General features: G+C 42.2%; 1 protein-coding gene across 2 annotated transcripts; it reads left to right on the forward strand.

The window, feature by feature from the left end:
• The first annotated feature begins 815 nt into the window (after positions 1-815).
• On the forward strand, positions 816-16,933 carry CENPI (centromere protein I). Of its 2 annotated transcripts, XM_030498331.1 has the most exons (21): positions 816-878; positions 2,541-2,867; positions 3,159-3,296; positions 4,250-4,368; positions 5,517-5,624; positions 6,836-6,884; positions 7,203-7,249; positions 7,904-7,993; positions 8,754-8,882; positions 9,124-9,285; positions 9,550-9,670; positions 9,873-9,964; positions 10,297-10,414; positions 10,498-10,562; positions 11,054-11,151; positions 11,833-11,968; positions 12,691-12,815; positions 13,884-13,932; positions 14,086-14,316; positions 15,216-15,257; positions 16,031-16,933. In XM_030498331.1, the coding sequence occupies exons 2-21, from the start codon at positions 2,669-2,671 to the stop codon at positions 16,160-16,162; spliced, it is 2,250 nt and encodes a 749-aa protein (XP_030354191.1). In that variant the 5' UTR covers positions 816-878; positions 2,541-2,668; the 3' UTR covers positions 16,163-16,933. The 2 variants fall into 2 exon arrangements, with proteins under 2 accessions (XP_030354191.1, XP_030354193.1); XM_030498333.1 differs by lacking the exon at positions 816-878 and having other exon boundaries at positions 2,532-2,867.
• Positions 16,934-18,759: the final 1,826 nt, after the last annotated feature.

The raw sequence follows: 18,759 nt of genomic DNA on the forward strand, positions 1-18,759 counted from the left end.
AAATGAATTCCAAAAAACATCCCTCTTTTCACATTTGCAGCAGTATAAATTACTGACGCGCAGTAGTGGCCACATCATCTTTATTACAGAGGAATACAAGACTCTTGAGTACAGTAACAAGTCATCGGTGTTTATCTATATTGGGCTGGCCTCCATCATTGTCCCCCAGCACCAGCAAACTGTTTTTGGAAGCATCTTTGCTTGCTAGAGGTGATAAGGCATCACGAACTGATTTAGTCCCTTTGTAAGACGATGTTCATTTACTCTTAATGTCTTTTTCCCTTTGTCTTCTGCACTTTTCTTTCTTCATCTCCAAGCCCATCACATAGTAGATGTCCTGCTCATCGCAGGGGGTTGGTTTGGATGACCTTTATGGGTCCCTTCCCCACAAATTCTGTGATCCTATGATCAGATCCCTTCAGTCTCACCCCACTGCTGAGGGCAGGCACCTCCTAGCGCCATGCTTCCCCACTGCACCTTGCTGAGGAGCGAGGTCTGTCAGAGGAGCGGTGCTTGTCCTGCAGCCTACCTCAGGGCTCCTCAAAACCGCTGACCCTCCCGCAGGACCTGCCTCAGCATCCCTGCCCGCAGGTGAAAGGGACGAAAAGAACCATTACATCCCACCAACCCTGTCAGACCCCCAGCCCTTCATGCGCCAACGCACCCCCATCTGCCCCGCTCCGCCTCACGCCGCCACGCCATTGCGCATGCTCAGAGCCGCCCTCAACAGGGCGGTGGCGCCGCTATTCCCGCCCCGAGGAGGAGGGGAAAAGGAGGAAGAGGAGGAAGAAAGAGGGAAGGTGCCCGCCCTGCGCGGCCGGTGTGCGCATGCGCGGGAGGTTTGAACTGCAGGGCGGTTGGCGCGGGCGCTGGGCGAGGTAACTGTGGCGGGGGCTCTGGGCTCTGCGGCAGGGACAGCCCCGGCAGCGGCCGCCGCCTCTGGAGCCATGGAGCCGGCATGTCCGAGCGCGGCGGTGGGGCTGGGCCGGGAGGGCCTTGGCTCCTTCTCTTCCCTCAGGGCCGCGTCGGCTCTGCCGGGGCCTCCGGGGGCAGGCGGTGTGGGGAGCCGGAGGGAGGAGGGTGTCGGCCGGGAGGAGGGGAGGGGATGTTCGTGCCTCATATCCGTGTGGAAGAGCCTAATAGTGAAGAGCTGTGCGGTGGTGGGCTCGCTGTTAGTAAGAACTGGTGTTACAGCCTGTCTGGTAGTTCTGCTTTAAAGTCTGGTGGCGCGCTCGTCCCCGCCATACCTTTCTGGGAGAAGTCCTGCAAGACAAAAGAAAACTAAATAAATCCCCCAAAACCAGGTGCCAAGGAGTCTGTGAGAAAGCTGTTGCTGTACTCCAGAGTGTGATAACTGAGGGCTGTTGGCTCGCTCTGCTTCCTGAATCATTTAGAGCATGCTCAGGTGGTTCAAGATGCACCAAGCAAGATTCCAGTGTTTGGGGTCTTCTGCAGCTCTGCATCATGTCAATCTGAGCATGGTATAGTCGCTGTCAGGAGTCTTCACTGCTCAGTTATTTTTGGTCACCATCATGCAAAGCATCTTTGTGGGCGTTGGGATGTGCTTGGTATTGTCCTTTAATGCTGAGGGGGTACATTTCACCTGGAGTAGTTGTCATCTGTAAATGCGAATGCCCTGTGCGTGTACATCATGTGTGCTTCAGAGGAGGTCTTGACATTCCTAGCCAGAGGTTTGTTCTTGATATGCTGCACAGGGAAGTGACAAACAAACCTATAGGAAAATAGGGATGATTCTAACATCTTAAGGAAGTGTGAGCTGAACAGGGAGTATGAATTGAAAATCATTCTGGTTTATTGTGTTGGGAAAGCTTAGGAGCAAAAGATAGGCTCCAGCAGTCCAGGGACATGCATCATATTCTAACAAATTCAGGAAGTTGCAGCAAAATTACATGTTTTGTGGGTAAAAGGTTGATCTCTCCAGCATACTGAGGAAAAAATGCTGCTTTTCATGGTTATATTTCACTCAAGGCTAGGCGGTTCTGCAGTGTTGGTAGCTTTTCTGCTTCACTGGGGAGTTTATAAAATATATATATTTTTTTCAATCTTGGCTGTTACTTAGGTTGCAGAAGAATCTAATTTTTGTAAAATAGGGAAATAAGTGTTGTTATGATCATCTAAAAGCTGTACATTGCCTTGCAAAGAAAGCATGACCTGTTGACTGTTTACATTGACATACGCAATACAGGCAATGCAACTGAGATGTACAGAATAAACTCAAAAGAAAATTGTGGATTGTGTTTTGCTAACTTTCTGATTACATTAGGGTTTGGGTCAAAATGCTATATGAAATGTTATCATATCCTTTACACTTGAAATGAGTTTGTGTTAATTTTTACCTGTGATTTGTTTTCTTCCCTTTTTGAATCAAAGAGAGAATGGAGTTTTGATATGTTGTTGTCTATGCATCTTCTGAGTATATTGTATGACCTTTGGGGGGGCAGGTGGCTCTAAATGGCTTCCTCTGAAGTTACCCTGTTACATTTTGCAGGATCCCTCTAAAATCTGTTATTTTCTTGCAGGGAATCGGCTCTCTGATGTTCTTCAGCTGTTGGAGGTTTATCTGTTTTCTTGCTTGTCTGTAATGAAGGATTGGAACCCATGTGACAAATGAGTAAAATTCTTCAGTCTCAGCTGGGAGTTTGAAAAGATGCAGCGAAAAAAGAGTTGTAAGACCCCAAAGCAGCCTCTGCAAGATCGCCACAAAATCCAGACTGATCTCTCTGCGTGGCGAAAAGGGGGGAGAATCGACCCTGAAAAAAGTGTCCAGGGTCATCAATCTCTCAACTACCAGGAAAGTAACAGCAAGCAAGACTCCCTTGAACCAGCTTTGAGCTACTTTGCAAAAGGTAAGAGCAGTTTTCAGGTTAGCTGCCTGAGGTTAAAAAGACAACAACTAAATTCTTCATAACAACAAGAATAATAATTTTATTTGCTGTTTTCCCTCTTTAATGCCTGAACTTTGTAACATTTCTTTAATGCCTTCAAAAGATTTTCCCTTTCTGTTACTATGTAATGAACCCAACAGAAAACGATAGATGTAAGGACAGTTCAGAGAAGTTTTAAATGGTTCATTTTCGATTCAGAACTGGTTTCATCCTTGTTTTGTTGTGTTTTGGGGTTTTTTTTTTTCCCCCTAGTTCAAGACCGCGTCTCGCTGAAAAGCAGCAGTGCTCTGCAGAGACACTTGGCTACTGTGGAAAGCATTGCCCTGCAAAGAGGGTTACCCCCTGAGGCATTTGGTGTATTGCTAAATACAGCACTCAGCGGCAAACTTGGTAAGTGTTTATATACTGTTAATGTGTCTTCTGTGAATGTCTTTTTTTCCCCTCTAATCAAACCTGCTTGAGATAACGTGTTTACAGGGACTGTCCTGTTAGGTACTTCAGCGTAAAATTCATCTTTCTGAGATGCATCAGTATAATTCCTGAGTTCACACTAAAAATAACCTCAGTTCTTGCTATGGGGGGTGGTATCCCAAAAATACGATAACTTGTAACAAATATTTTTTGAAAAGCTTATTTCCTTTCTCCAGAGTTGCAGGTGTCTGAAAGGCTGAAAGTGTGACATTGTCTTTTCCTTGTTGTAACTGTTTGTGGAGGTTTCTTTTACCCAAGATCAAAATAATTGAAGAAACTGACTTGTTGTTTTAGTGAAACTTGCCCAAATTAAAATGCTGTCCTAACAATCAGTTCAGCATTGTGAGTGCAGCTCTCATGCTGTGTTCTTAGACATGGTGGCCACCATTTATACTTCTAAATAATGGAATACTCAGAGGAAAAAAAAAAACCCTAAACTTTCCCTTCGAACACAAGAGGAGCGTACAGGATTCTTTCTCCATTATGCAACTCGTATTGTGCTTTTCTTGATTTAAATCGCTAACTTCTCTCCAGAACACTGATCTGCTGGTGTTTGGCTTACACTCATATACTCTTGCTGAGGAATTAGTTGTTTAGTATTACCAGAATTTTGTGTTATTTTTGCTTGTCTTGCCAAGAGTCTAAAGCTGTTTCAGTATTAAAATACTCAATATTCCATTTTCTTTAAGCTGGAAAGGAATATTTCTCATCATTTTGAGGTGTAGGTAAGTCCCCACTAGATTCGTGTGTGCTCTTTAAGCAGTGAAGTGCTGAATAATCTTGTCCAGAGGGAATTTTGAGCAAAGCTGCAGAACCATATTGAAGAACCTGATACATGAGCACCATCTTATTTTAAATTGTTTGTTTTCCAGCCGATACAGTGAATACTCGTTTGCTGAAAAGCCTAATTCCAGAGTCAGTAATACCAGAAAGTTCTGTGGTTTCATCTGTATCTTGGCTGTGTGTCAGCAAATGCTCAAGCAACATCCAGGTAACTCAGTAAATAGTTACAGTAGTTATTGCTTCTGCACAGGAATGATGAGGGCAGATTTATTTTTTTTCAGGAAGCAAAAATCCTGAGGTTTTAATATACAAGGTCTTACATAAAGATACTGTCCTTTAGAAAGATTGGCAGACACTCCCATTGCTGGAACAGCAGTGGGAACAGAGGGCACTACTTAAGTATGAGTGGAAATTTGCACAGCTCCTGTGTGTCTTGTATCTCTGAATTCCTTATGAATGATTTCTCTGCCAACATTTCTGTGCAATATTTCAGCTATGGGAGGCATTCCTGACCAACTTCAGCAAGGTATCCCTTAGGTTCTGTGTACCTTGGCCTTGACAGCATGACGTAAGGTTGGCAAAATAGTCCTTTTTGTCCTCACATAGTCTGCTCAAAGATTTACGTTACAGAATAATTTAGGTTGGAAAAGACCCTTAAGATCACTGAGTTCAACTGTAAACCTTACACTGCCAGGTTCAGCACTAAACCGTGTCCCCACTTGCCACATCTACACATCTTTTAAATACCTCCAGGGATGGTGACTCAGCCACTTCCCTGGGCAGCCTGTTCCAGTGCTTGATAACCCTTTCAAATGAAGAAATTTTTCCTAATATCCAATTTAAACCTCCCCTGGCACAACTTGAGGCCATTTCCTCTTGACCCATCACTTGCTGCTTGGGAGGATACTGACCCCCACCTTGCTACAATCTCCTTTCAGGTAGTTGTACAGAGTGATAAGGTCTCCCCTGGGCCTCGTTTTCTCCAGACTAAACAACTCCAATTCCCTCAGCTGCTCCCCATCAGACTTGTGCTCCAGACCCTTCACCAGCTTTTTTGCCCTTTGGACATGCTCCAGCACCTCAATGTCTTTCTTGTAGTGAGGAGCCCTCAGATCACATCTGAGGTCATCACATACTCAGAACTGAGCTGCTTTTTCCATTCTGATTTAGCAGTTGATGCTCTTGGCAGACATTCTTCCACAGCTGAATTAGCCCAGTTCTGTTCATCTGTACCTATGTTGTCCTTGAGAGTGGCACATATCCTTAATGATTGAGTCTCTTAAACTGACTGGTAACTGGTCTGGCTGGCTTTTGCCCATCACTTAATGTAATATGGGGTTTTTTTCCTCTCTGCAGGTGCTTTTTTTAAGATGGCTGATCACAGTTTTTGACTTCATTGATCACAAGGAAGACCTTCATGCCCTCTATGGTATCTTCTTTCAGTTCGTGCAAGATGGGAAGATGGTAAGGAGAGCTGAAGAATATATGGAATTGACAAAAATAAACCTAAATGTTCCTTAGTAGTATTCATGTTAATGTTAGAATTAGTCTGGAGTAGCTGTTGGTTAGAGACCATTTTCTGATGGCTGGAGTTATTTCTGGTTTTTCATTTTGCCTTTGAAGGTTGCTGGGTGATTTAGATTCAGAACCAGGGAGGTTCTGGAGGATTATTTCCGTTTCAATGCTGGGATTTGGTTGTTTAAACACATTTCCAAGAATTGCTATTTTGCATCAGAGTGACAGTATATTTGGTCTAAATTCCCAAGAATAACCATGCTGCTGCAGTCTCTGGGAATGCCTTTGGTGTCACAAATTAGCAGGTGAAGTGTCCTGCTTCTGGGGAGAAACCGGCTTGCATACCTTGGGCAAAAAGAAAACAACCTTTTAGAGCAATGTTGATTTAAAGGTGAGAAACTCCAAATGCTGTTTTACTTAACTGATTTGAAATTTAGCTTAAATGAGAATGAACAATCAAGACATTTCTCTTACATGGCAACTGTAAAACCCAGGTCCTGGAATGTTGAAGTGTTTGGATTCAGTTCACATTAAGATGATCTGGGTGGTCATGTTAGGCAGATATTCTTAGTTTAGGCTATTTTGTGGTTTAAAAGTTCCCAAGGCTAGGAGTTATATTTCTTGCAAAGTTTTTAATGGTTTTAGGTGAACATTAGTTATATTCTTTTCGTAAAACTAGATTTAAGTTCTTACTGTTTAAAACAGCATTTTCAGGCATGATGGGCCAATTGGAAAGCGCACCAAAGTTGGTGTGAAAGTGGTTTAAGCCCCTTACAGCCTCAACTATAGAAGCTCTAATGAATTATTTTGATTCTAAGGTGCCTTTCTTATTGAAAATGTGATTTTACTTCCACTGCTGACTCCTAAAATATCCAGACCATGTTTCCCATAACAAGATTCAAGCTCACTGAACAGCTTGATTGCTATAGGGACTGCTCATAGTGCAGGTAATGTTTCTAAATAAAATTGACATATGTGACACTTAAAAACCATGCTACTTCCTAAGGGAAGTAAGGTGTGCTCTGCCCCATGGGGACACAGGCATGACTTGAGGAGTCAACTGAATAAACCAACATTAGCTTGTGAATCCTGTATGTTGCTTTACTGTTTCCTGGTCAGCAGCACCAGCAGGATAGTTCATTGCTGCCTTTTCCTTGCAGTGCCCCTACATCTGCCACCTGCTCTACTTGCTCACCAGGAAGGAGAATGGTGAGTCAATGCAATTGTATGAGATGGAATATCAGTTTGTTTCTTACTCTGTTTGCTGGCATCAACTTTTGTCCTAATGGAGCTAATGCAATGATCAGCCAATATGCTGCTTTTTAGGCAGGAAGTATGAGTGGTAGTGGTAGTTCAGCCTGATTTGTGCAGCACTTTCTGAATTGGAAACTCTCTATTAGCCTAGAAATAAGACTGGTTCTGCTTCATTTGCAAGGGCTTTCTGTAAAAAAACAGGATATTTAATTTTTGCTCAAATGTCTGATGTAGTGTTTTTAAACTCCATTATGTTCTTAATTGTATCTCCAGTCAAGCCTTTTCGGGTTAGGAGACTGCTTGACCTCCAAGCAAAACTGGTGAGTTTATTTTGAATCTTGTAGAGTTTGACCTGTGGTTAATAATGTGGCTTGTAAGACTGATGTCCTTACAGCATGGAGCAGAGGGGCTTAGCGTCTGAGGACAGGGTTAGACTGGAGCTGTAGGTTATAGTCTTTGTCGCATCAGGGCTTGTCTGTCTTGCATGTGCCTGCCTAGTTTTCATTCATGTTTGTGAGCACATGCAATGACTTGCACACAGCTATAGATTTTATGGCTATGTGTAGTAAAACCCTTGAAGCAAGGGGTGGCTTCATTTATCTGATAACATCTTTTTCAAGTGGTAGCAGAAATGACTCAGAAATATAAGATTGTGCAGGATCTGTGCTCTTTGTAAGAGAAAACTGTACCTGTAATCCTTCTCAGCAGTTAGATGTCAGGAGACTATTTTTCATAGTTTTGATTGTTAAATTCCTTCTTATTAGTTATGACTACAGCAAGTTCCTTCTTCAGTCCCCTTCCTATGGTATTTCATTGACAGTTTCTGCTCTTCCTTTCAGTTGCTCATCTGTGGTCACTTACTGACATGTAGCTTTTAGTAATCAGTGGTGGGTTTTTGCTTCTAGAATACAGTGTGCGGTTTCTACACTAAGAACACACCTCACATGTTTTTCCTCTTGTTCTGCATTTGGCAGGGAATGAGGTCTCATCTGCAGGCTCTACTATCACTTTACAAGCTCTTTCGTCCTGAGCTGGTGACCATAACCCTTCCTGCAAAAACAAAGGTAAGGAATTAGGTTTAGTCTACCTGGAATCAATACTTACAACACTGTTTGTACTGAGCTTTCTGTTTAAGCTATAGCATGATTTAGTGGTGAAGGTTAAAACCCAAAACCATCTTCAACTGTTTTTTATGAGCACACTATATTAACTTTTGTAATAAGAGCTGGATTACCTGGGCTCAAACCAATCTGAATACTTTTGTGATGCTTTAGCACTCAGTTAGAATTTACAGGCCAATTGCAACTGAAGTGACAGAAAATAAGTTTTATGCAGAAAAGGTGTTGGGTTCACTTTTCCAAGTTTCTTTGTTTTCTGTAGTATCTACAGTAATTTGAGAATTTGGTTACTCACTGAATTTTTCTGTTTGGTGGCTATCACTGATGCTGAATTTGGGAAGCCTTCCCAGTAAGTTGGTATAAGCATACCTTGGTCGTTTTTATTTTAATGTATACTTCAGGTTTACTCTATGAATTACTGATTTGTCTGAATAAGGATTATAAATCAGAAGTGTTAGAGATCCCTTCTAAAAAAAGGGGAAATAATTTCAGAAGGGAATAAAAGCATAACTGTTGAGCTACAGGCAAAAGGTAATGAAACTGAGGACCACTGAGAGTTTTGTGCTGTGAAAACCTTGCTGCTTGGTCTGTCAAGCAGAGTTGAGGGTATAAACACTGTGATGACATTTATGAGAATAGAAACTGATCTTTCTGTCGCTTCGTCTTAGTTTGACTTCTTGCATAGATGTCTGCTTTATGTTTTCAGACTTACTTCAAGAATGTGGAGGGCCCATGGAAAGCGGCAATCAAAATAATAAGGCAAAGAAAGCAGGAAGACTCTCCAGTGCCCCAGCCACTGTTTTTAGGCACAGTTCGACCTCAGTCACGGAAAAGGGTAGGTTATGGGCCTAAGGTAGATCCTAGACGGTGCCAAGCAGCTGTTTTCATTATGAATATTGGCAAATAATGGGAGTCAGGCTTTATTCCAGCACTGGGAAGGGTGGAGGAGCTATACAGAAATCCACCGTTCCTATTATAATGAAAGCCTTTCTTGCAAAACAGGGTTTTTATGGGAACACTGCACTTGATTGCAATGGAAACAGTCATTGCTATTCTTTTGTGTTTCTTTTCTAAAGAAGTGGAATACCCAGTTGATGATTCCTGCAACCAGTACACACAGAAATCATTTAGAAGAGGTCAGGGAAAAGAACAGTGATTTGTACAGTACAGATGAGCGTTTTCCAGTGGAGCAGCTGCAGACTTTTCCTCAGCTCCTACAAAATATCCACCATCTAGAGGTGAGTTTCTGGAAGGTCTTGGTAAGGTCACTGAATGTTTTGAGAGATCAAAGGTTATTCCTCTAAGCCCAATTTATATGTGAACAGTGTGTGGGCTACCTAGTTCTAATAGAGCATCTAGTCCTACCTGGGCTTGACAAATGAGTCCTGAGGTGATCTTGTTACTGGTAGAAGGATTGAACAGCTCTGGTAGAATGAGTTTCTCTGGCAATTTGCTGATGTAAATACTGAAGAACTCTTTTTTTAATTTCATTTCTCCTGCAGTTTCCTTCCCAGATGGGTTCAGTGTTAACAAACCCTTTATTGCTTCACTACATGAATTGCGTCAAAGATGAATCTGTTTACCTGAGGCTCCACTTCTGGTTGGGCCAGACTCTTCAGGAAGGTAGGAATTTAATATTACCTTGCATGGTAGGGAGGTAAAGGATGTCTGAGGCTTTTCACCTTTCACTAATGGTACTTTGCTATTCAGATTTATAGTGATAATCTGATAATTACATCTTGATTGGATGAGAACTGAATTCTGTTTCTGATCGTGCTAATTCTTGCTGTGCTGATATTTGAATACAGTGTTCTCTCCTATTTAGAATGTACTTGGTGTGTGGCTGCTAATAGCCAATATGAAGAAGAATTCAAGGACTTCTTGGAAACTCTCTGCAGAGCACAGTCTTTCTTACATGTAAGTGCCTGTTTTGGGGAAGCAAAGGGTTTCATGATGTCTCCCCTTAGGGTGCTTTGGGGACTTAACCTGTTTCAAGTAATATCTCTGGGAAGTGACACTGTCTCAAGTAATAAAACATATTCCTAAGGCAAGTTGATATTCTGAAGATGACCTTGTTTTCTGCAGGAAAGGTAGTTTAAGAATGATATTAAGAATTATAATTTGAATGTCCTGGTGAATTGTATGGCAGGAAGGAGGTGTAAGCCTCTTTCTTTCTCCAGGGGGAAGTGAGCATGGCAAGGTGCAGGCATATGAGATTAGTTTTTGAATGTTCATCTTCTGCTTTGTAGGAGGGACTTTCTCCCTGTGAAGAGTTCCTGTACAGGAGCCTTCCTCTCTGGGATGGCTTGTGCTGCCGATCACAAGTCCTCAGACTTGTGAGCTGGATCCCCCTCAAAAGCTTCTCTGGTACGTGTGATCCTCCGAGTGAGGCTGATCTTGAGGGATAGAATTTTTCCAGATGATATACTGCGTTCTCATCTTATTTTCAGAAATGAAATCACATCTCTATGATCCCCTGGCACAGCTCTTCTTCACATCATCCCTTTACTTTAAGGTAATTTAAGTGAATACAGTGGCTGGTTAGTTTTGGTTGATACTGTATCTGCTCTTCTATCAGGTGTAGCAGGCTGAGGGATTGTATAGGGGACTTCTGGAGAGGTCTGTGCCCAGGTGAGGGTAAAGTATGTACTTACATTGTAACTTCTGGGGGAACTTGGGTGCCGTTAAGATATTTTCTTTTTTTGACTGAAATTCAGCTGAAGCACTAAGGAAATAAAAAGAACTGAGAGTACACAAGACACTAGTTGGTTTGCAATTATTTATTGCAATTTTAGCTCGGTATTTGCAACCCACGTTCTCCAGGAAGAAGCTGGGTGGTGCATACATTCAGTTCAAGGGGACATGCAGTTATTTCCCTGCTCTTTGTGGTCCTGAGAAATGCTTGGTATCTTCCCTTGTATATATCAACTCTCATGGCATTTTTTGTTTAGTATTAGTCACTTTTGTAAATTGCCATCAACCTGGTTTTGTTTTTGCCTCTTGCAGTGCAGTGTTCTTGAAAGCCTGAAGAGGCTGTTGCAGAACTGGTTAAATTCGCAGATGGTTCATCTGGATTCAGCAGCTGACTCTCAAATCCATTCTTCGTAAGTTTATCTGAAATAAATGCAGAGTTCGGTGCATTGTTCACTAGTGTATTTAGAGATATATTCTAACCCTATTACCAGCATAAAGAAAAACTAGAAGGTTAATAATGCTGTCATGTTTCTGCTGTGTATTGTAAGCTGCCTTGTCATAGAATCACAGAATGGTTTGGGTTGGAAAGGACCTTAAGATCATCCAGTTCCAACCCCCTGCCATGGGCAGGGACACCTCACACTAGACCATGTCACCCAAGGCTCTGTCCAGCCTGGCCTTGAACACTGCCAGGGATGGAGTATTTACCACTTCTTTGGGCACCCTGTTCCAGTGCCTCAGCACCCTCACAGTAAAGAACTTCTTCCTTATATCTAACCTGAACTTCCCTGTTGAAGTTTGAATCCCTTACCCCTTGTCAATCCTCTTCTCTCTTTCTTTAAAAATATTTCTATGGACACTGAAGGTTGAAATGTCCAGAAGTCAAATCCTTGTAGCACTGACAGCTGGGTCAGGTTTGTAATGACATTGGTAACAGTATGTTACTGGGTGTACTGAAGAGCAAATTTATGTTGCTGAATGCTTGTGGGGCAGAAGGATAAACTTCAATCTCTTTTTTTACTGCTTTTTACTGCCTACGAAGAGGTGTATATACTCATGTTGCATCATGTCATGTATTCCTCATGCTGCAGGAATACAACCATTTCTGGACTAGTGAACGTGGTGGCTGAACTGATCCACTTTGTTGGAATGATCTCTACAGTTGCCCTGCGTTTGGAAAGCAATCATACATTCTTGCTGTACTTCATCCTTGATTTCTATGAGACTGTACGTATCCTGTTCATTTCTGGCTTTCAGAATCCCAATACACTCAAAGGCTGTTTGCAGTTTTTAAGCTAGACCACGAAAACATCTTCCTTATAGTTTACAGAACTTTGAGATTAAATGCAAGAATATTCCAAATACTTGGTAGATCTACAGGTGATAACTGTTGCTCTTGCATCCACAGGCAGAACTAAATATGCTGCTAGAAAGTGGTTGCCCTTAAGTCAGAGGTGAACTGTGGAAGGGGAAGAAACAATATGTCATAACATGCTTTTTTAATGCTAATTTATAGAAAAGAACAATGTTCAGTTCAATTTCAAACAACATATCCTGATTTTTTTTTTTTTTTTCTCCTTAAAAAAGGAAGCTTTCCCCAGTTTGTCTTGGAGACAAGCTAAGAGCATCAAATAGGCTTAAGCCTATTCTCTAGTTTCCTCACGTCCTCTCTCTGCTTATTGCCGTATGACTTCCATGTCTGGGTTTGGCTCTAAGTAACCATGACAAAACATACGGCATACCTAAGTGGTTGAAGCAGAGACTGAGAGATGGACTGATGATATGTCTCATATCGAGAAGCAAATGGAATTGCTTCACCCTGGCCTTCCCTCCTGGGTGAAGTTGCTGGAGCTGGTTGGAATGCAGCATTATATGCTCCTTCACTCTTAGAGCCTTTGGGGTTTGTTAATGGCAGTAATAATCTGCCTCAATTTGCTTCATTCTTACAGGTGTGTGACATGTATCTGATGTACAATCTGCCTTTGTTGATAATGCCTCCTGCTGGAGTTTTCTACCCAATGCTCCTCAGCATGGATTCTGTCAGCTTGAATCAGCTCTGCTACATTATGTACAGGTACTACAAATGGTGTGGGCTGTAGGGACTCCTTGGTTTCTCTTTCAGTCTTTTGGCAATGAAATTATTATCATCATCTTTTTCTTACCATGCAAGGCAAAGGTGGAAGTTCCAGCTGTTCTGAGCTTTCATGGAACAGGATGTTATAGCTGTAGTTCCCACTTTATCTTTTTTTTTTTCAGTCTGTTATCCAAAATAGCAGGATTTTGACTTATTTCCTAGTATTACTTCCATACCTTTGATATGTGAAGGGAGGAGTTCCCGTATTCTTTTGAGAGAACTTATCAGCCAGCTGGAATCACTAGTAGGAAACAACTTCTCACTCCTGTGCTTTGACCACTAGACTAGACTACTGAATTTATAAGGAAACGCTTACATGTGCTGAGTAGGAAGCACTTCTGCAACTTCCAAACTCTTGGACTTTGGGACTGCCTCTTGCTGCTTTCAGGTGCAAAGGCAGCACAGTTTAGCTCTGCAGGACCCCCCACCATGGCTGCTGCTCTTGGCCTTGTTAGTTCCAGTGGCTGCATGTTAGAAGAGCAGCCAACCGCTGACAGCTGGCCCAGGCCTCTCCATGTGGCCTCTTTCTCTAAGGAGTCTGCAGGGTAATTAACATGACAGGATGGTCTCTGGGAAATCAGAGGAGCCAGTGCTGCTTATAGAGAGCATCTGTCACGTTGCATTACTTAACAGTGCTTCTGTTTTGCTGCTTAGTGAATGAAAGGCTCCTTTCTTAAAAACACTCTGCATTTCTCTGCTGATTTTAAGGCTGTATGTCAATAGGTACGTGTTGCCTTTATAAGGTGACTGTCTCAAGGAAACTGGGCATGTCTTAATCATTGAAGAAACTAGTATTATCAACTGTCTCACTGCTCTGCCTGGGAAGGCCAAGTGATAAAGTCCCTTTGAATTCTTTTTCATCTCTCTCCTTTTTATCAGTAAAGTCTGATCTCTCTTGTGTAGGAAATAAGCTTTCTTAATACATTCCTCCAGCTTATTTTCCACACTGGTAGGTAGTAAAAATGTACAGGCCCCTAACTTTCTTGTTTGTTTGCTTGTTTTTCTCAGGTATCGAATCAACTTGGTGGCTGCAAAAGAAAATGAGCAGAGTAAAAAGGTATTGTGGATGAACTTATGTGCTGGAACAGACCTTAGCAAGGAGTTGGATTGTCTGGAGGGGAGGTGTTGTGATGACCTTCTTTTAAAGACTGGAGGGAGCACGCAACTGCTTCAAGGATGCTAGTTTTTGATTTGTGTTCTTGTCCCTCAGGAAATACAGCAATTCAGGTTCAGCAATGAGACATACCAAGAGTACAACCAGTACATAACAGCTATGGTGGGTTGTCTGTGGACATCCAATGCATTCCAGAAGGATATTCATCCTCAAGGTCTTCGTATGGATGAACTGCTGACTAAAACTGCAATGGAGCAACACAGAACCAGCTTGAACATTGTCTACCACCCAGCCATGATAGGCTATGCTGTCCTCTTCCTGCAGCAGGTAATGGTGGAGGCCAACGTTTGGGCCTTTGGCAGCACTGGCTGTTGCCTTGACAGTTTCTCTAGAGACATGTCTCAGCACGGAGTCTGACTTGTGGAGTCACTTGGGCTTTCAAAAGCTGCTCTGGCATTCTGTGTGCGTGTCAGATCAATAGCACAATTTGAATAGTCTTTGTGTGGTATGAAAGCATGGATGTAACAGTTCTAGATGTGAATTTGTGCTTATCATTTTGAAGATAGAACTAAAATGGCTAAATAATGAAAGGAATCACTAATTCAGTAAACGCTTCCCGACAGTGCGTCCTGCTCCACAAAATATGCAGCATGACCTAAACAGTTAAACTGCAGAAAGCCAAGAAACACGTAGTTCAGCTGTACACAGGTGCACATGGGAGAACATTTGCATTCTTCCTCCTGCAGAACCCAATGAGCTTTTGCTTGGCAGCATTGCACGTGTGTCTTGACAGGAGAAATCCTTAGCTGCGGTGCCGTCGTAAACACATCAGTGTTGAGCACCAGAGGGCACTGCTCTGCAGCACACTTGGAGAACACAAGCAACAATCTAAATGGTTGTAGGTTCTCTCCTCTTGCTCGTCTATGTGTAATGCTTTGGCGGGGTGACTTTTCCCCTGCAGAGACACAACGGTTAAAGGCACCTATAAATATTTTCTGTTGCTGTCCAGTAATGCTGCAGCAATGGGGCAAGAGGGTCTTGCATTACCTGGTCACTTGTGGAACATGGTATGATACTGGAAGCCCGTTATGAAGCATGATTTAAAAATCTCTGAATTTCTTTGCACACCTACAATTCCTGGGTTAGGAGGGGACTAAGCAGAGGCCCAGCAACTCTGGACATACTTTTTATCTGACTTGATACTGTTTTTACTCCCTCTCCTTAAGGCTTGTCCAGGTGATACCACCTTCAACTTCAGTTTAATTAAGGTAAGATTTCTTGTTTTAATGAAGTTTTCAGCAGCTGTAAGAGAGGATGAGATGATAATAGTCACCAATTCCACAAATGCTCTATAAAAGTTTTGAAAGGGGAAAATTCCAGCTGTAGATTTTGGCTCAGTCTCTTAACAGGAGAACATCAACATCTGAGAAGTTCTGTATGTGGCCATCTGTGGGTAGTGGTTTCTCCACAAGTCAGTGCAGCATCAGGACAATGCTGTTTATTGTTCTCTGTAGAACAAGTTGTATTTTTGATGTAGTTGAACCAGAATTTCTATTATCAACAAACTTAATATTAAATTTCTGGGATGGTTGTGTAGCTTTGGTACAGCTTGAACAGGGATCCTCTGCTGAGCAAGTACAGTGGCAGTTTGTTTCCTTTCCTGTATCACAGTGCACTTCAAACCTGATCTGCAGGAATCACCACTAGTGATGGAAGGAAGGCTTTAATAGCCAGGTTGATTTGGTTTGTGACATCTTCACTGTTGATCCAAAAGACTTTGCTCTTTTTGGAACTGGGATTTATAAACATCTTCAGAATTATAAAAGATGCTCATAATTTGTTATGTTCAAGCTAAGAATGTGTAATACATAACTGCTAAGTTTGGGCATTTGGAAACAGGATGTGACCCTGTATACTTGTGGGTGTTTACAGACTAGGATGGATATCAAAGTATGGAAGGCAATATTGGCAGAACTTTTCAGAATGGCCTAAGAGACAAAGCTATGTCCTGCACATCTGACTATTCTTTCTATTTTTATAGGGAAAAAAGTGGAATTGGTATCTGGAATACCTCTACGCAAAAGGTTTAGAGGGCCTGAAGCTCTTTATTGAAAGCAGCATCAATCGTGTTTCCCAGACCTCTCGGAGTAAAGCAGGGAATACGGAAATGTGACCTGGGACTCGCCAGAGCCTTTGTATCATCTGGTACAAGAAAGCAGAATATAATGGACTGTGTCACTAATTCTTCCTTCCTCAGAGGAAAGAAACAGAGCAATTACCCTTGTCTGCATTTTTGTACTGACATCTATTTTAGGAATGTGAGGACACAGAAGGAATGCTGAGTAGTCGTGGCTGCTGGCTTGGCTCACTAATACTGAACCCCCTCTTGTCCCTGCTGAACTTCTCTGGTCTGAGAGTGCTGAGCTCAGATGTTATGTATCATCCTCATTTTTCTCTGTTGGAGTATCTGCTTTGATTGAAAAACATTTTCCAGCTCAAAATCACAACGAGCAATGCTGCTTCATTTGTAAGTAGTGCTGATCCCTGACCTTTGCCTTCCTTGACAGTAGGTGATGAGAATCAGTTGAATCAGTCTTTCAGGAATCCCATATATGTTCTGGATTGTAGCATTATGAGTTTTCCAATTCCCTGTTGCAGCATGTACATACTGACTGTTAACAGGCTGACCAAACTGACCTTCCAGAGCTTCACTTTCATTGTGAAGCTTCCAAAAGAGACTTTTTGCTAGAATTGCTTATAAAGTTCTTCTACTGCAACTGGAAGATTTGGTGCTCAGTTGGATTTATTGCTGACTTCAGCAAAAATGTTCCCACTGGCTCATCATTTTTTGAGAAATGCAAACAGCTTTCCTTCATGTGGTTTTAGCTCTGTATGTATTGTATATTATATGTGTACATATAGATATAATTTATATTCTGTAAAATGTTTCCAATGTGATATTTTGAAGGAACTTTGCAACAAAACTTACCTTCTCCTGTCATTTCATTTTAACACTGGGTAGAGGTTGGGTGAAGCTGAACAGAGGTCTCGAGAATTTGAGCGAATTTGATTTCACTGTTGTAAAACAAGGTTGTAACAACTTGAGAGATGGGTCAGAGTACCCTGAATTTTGCACTTTAATCTGTACTTTAATCCAGTAATTAGTTCTGAGAGTGATTCCAGAACCACGAAGGATGTGTTTGGTGTCTCCATCCTCTCATATGTGTATATATATTTATATATATTCACTCCAGAGAATAAGAAAATCTTTCACTGAAGACTTTGAGAGAGATTTGCACGGAGGTCTGCTTAGACTAAAGTATTGCCCTCTCTCATCCTGCTGTGTTACTCCAGCCTGTGTAAGGGCTGTTTGCTAATTTCTGTTGACAGAAACAGATCTTCAAACATCTGGGTTGTATTTTCTCACCAGAGGAAATGCCACAAATTACAAATTCCCCCTGTTGATGTGTTTTAAGATGTGTTCCTCACATATAAGCAGTTATCTCCTTTAAAGGCTGGTCCTGTTGTTTTGGACCAGCTCAGCTTGTTGGCTGATGACTATCCCGCCACCACTGGCTGGCAATCCCTATCATACTGTTGTCTGTTGTTTGTTAGATTCCTTAAAGGTTTTGGCTAAGGATCCAAGGAGGAGAGCTCTGTAGCTCCATAGTTGGTTTTATAATTTTTCTATGAAAACTCATGAATTTTCATCCTTCACACTATGAATATCTTCCGAAAGGTATTTGAAATGCTGGTACTTGTGCTGGAAAGCCTAAGGAATGCAATGTGTGTTGCATTCCTTAAGGACAACTCACACCATTGCCTTCAGATGTTGACTAGACTTGTACTTTCATATCCACTGGGATTTCATATAGGAATAGGGCTGGAGGGTTTGACAGCCCTTGGTGTGAAGACACGGACCCAGTTACAGATCTGGGTATGGCAGAAGAGCAAATACAGAACATCTCAAAGAATCGTTCTTTGCCAGGAAGACTTCATGTTACTGGGGTGCTGGTTGGAGTTGATGTGGAAGGAGCAGGGCTCTTCAGCATTCCAGTCAGGTTGGAAGGGGCTGCCGGAGGCTTCCTTTCGTTTGTGAAAGGTGCCTTGATTCTGAAGAATGTGTAAATGTGTTTGAAGGGGCTTATAGCAGAATCCTTTAGGCTGCACTGAGTGTTGTAGAGTTACTGGCTTCCGAGATCAGTTTTCCCTTGAGGGTGGTGGTTATTTGAGCAAACTGAATCATGTTACAGCAGACTCTTGTTGCATCATTGCAGGTCTTCTTATACCCTGTGTTACAGAAGTCTTTAAACAAATTGTGTACAACTTTATTTTTCAAGGGCATAGACTGGGTGCTTAGAGGTGCAGAAATAAAGTCTCAGGGTAGACAGGTTTCCTGCAATGTCAGCCTCTTGGTCAAGATGGCTGTTTAAAAACCTTCCCATGTAGCGATGATGTGCCTCCTATTGCTGGGCACTTGACGTGACTCTGAACCTCTGGACACCTTGGTGGTGGTTGTCATCTTTCACATCTGGACATTTTCATTTTCCTCAGAATACCTGACTTCAATGGAAGGATGGTCCTTTTAGGGGGAAATGTGCTGCTCTACCTATTTTAGTTTTTAGCTTTTTCCTGCTTGCTCTTTACCATCTAATCCCATTGGTAAATTTTGTAGACCATTTTCTGTTACAAGCATATGCTTAAAGTCTTGGCTGACCACAGCATCTGCTTTGAGGACTGAACCAGAAATAGGCAAGAGCCGTCTGTTTC

The sequence above is a fragment of the Strigops habroptila genome, chromosome 9 (assembly GCF_004027225.2).
Source record: "Strigops habroptila isolate Jane chromosome 9, bStrHab1.2.pri, whole genome shotgun sequence".
In the NCBI taxonomy this organism is placed as follows: Eukaryota; Metazoa; Chordata; class Aves; order Psittaciformes; family Psittacidae; genus Strigops; species Strigops habroptila.

Excerpts from the sequence above, each read along its gene's own strand:
- CENPI (XM_030498331.1), top strand. The coding sequence starts at position 2,669 with ATGCAGCGAAAAAAGAGTTGTAAGACCCCAAAGCAGCCTCTGCAAGAT. Across the intron at positions 9,965-10,296 it reads GAGCACAGTCTTTCTTACAT|GAGGGACTTTCTCCCTGTGA; the intron begins GTAAGTGCCTGT and ends TCTGCTTTGTAG. Across the intron at positions 10,563-11,053 it reads CATCATCCCTTTACTTTAAG|TGCAGTGTTCTTGAAAGCCT; the intron begins GTAATTTAAGTG and ends TGCCTCTTGCAG.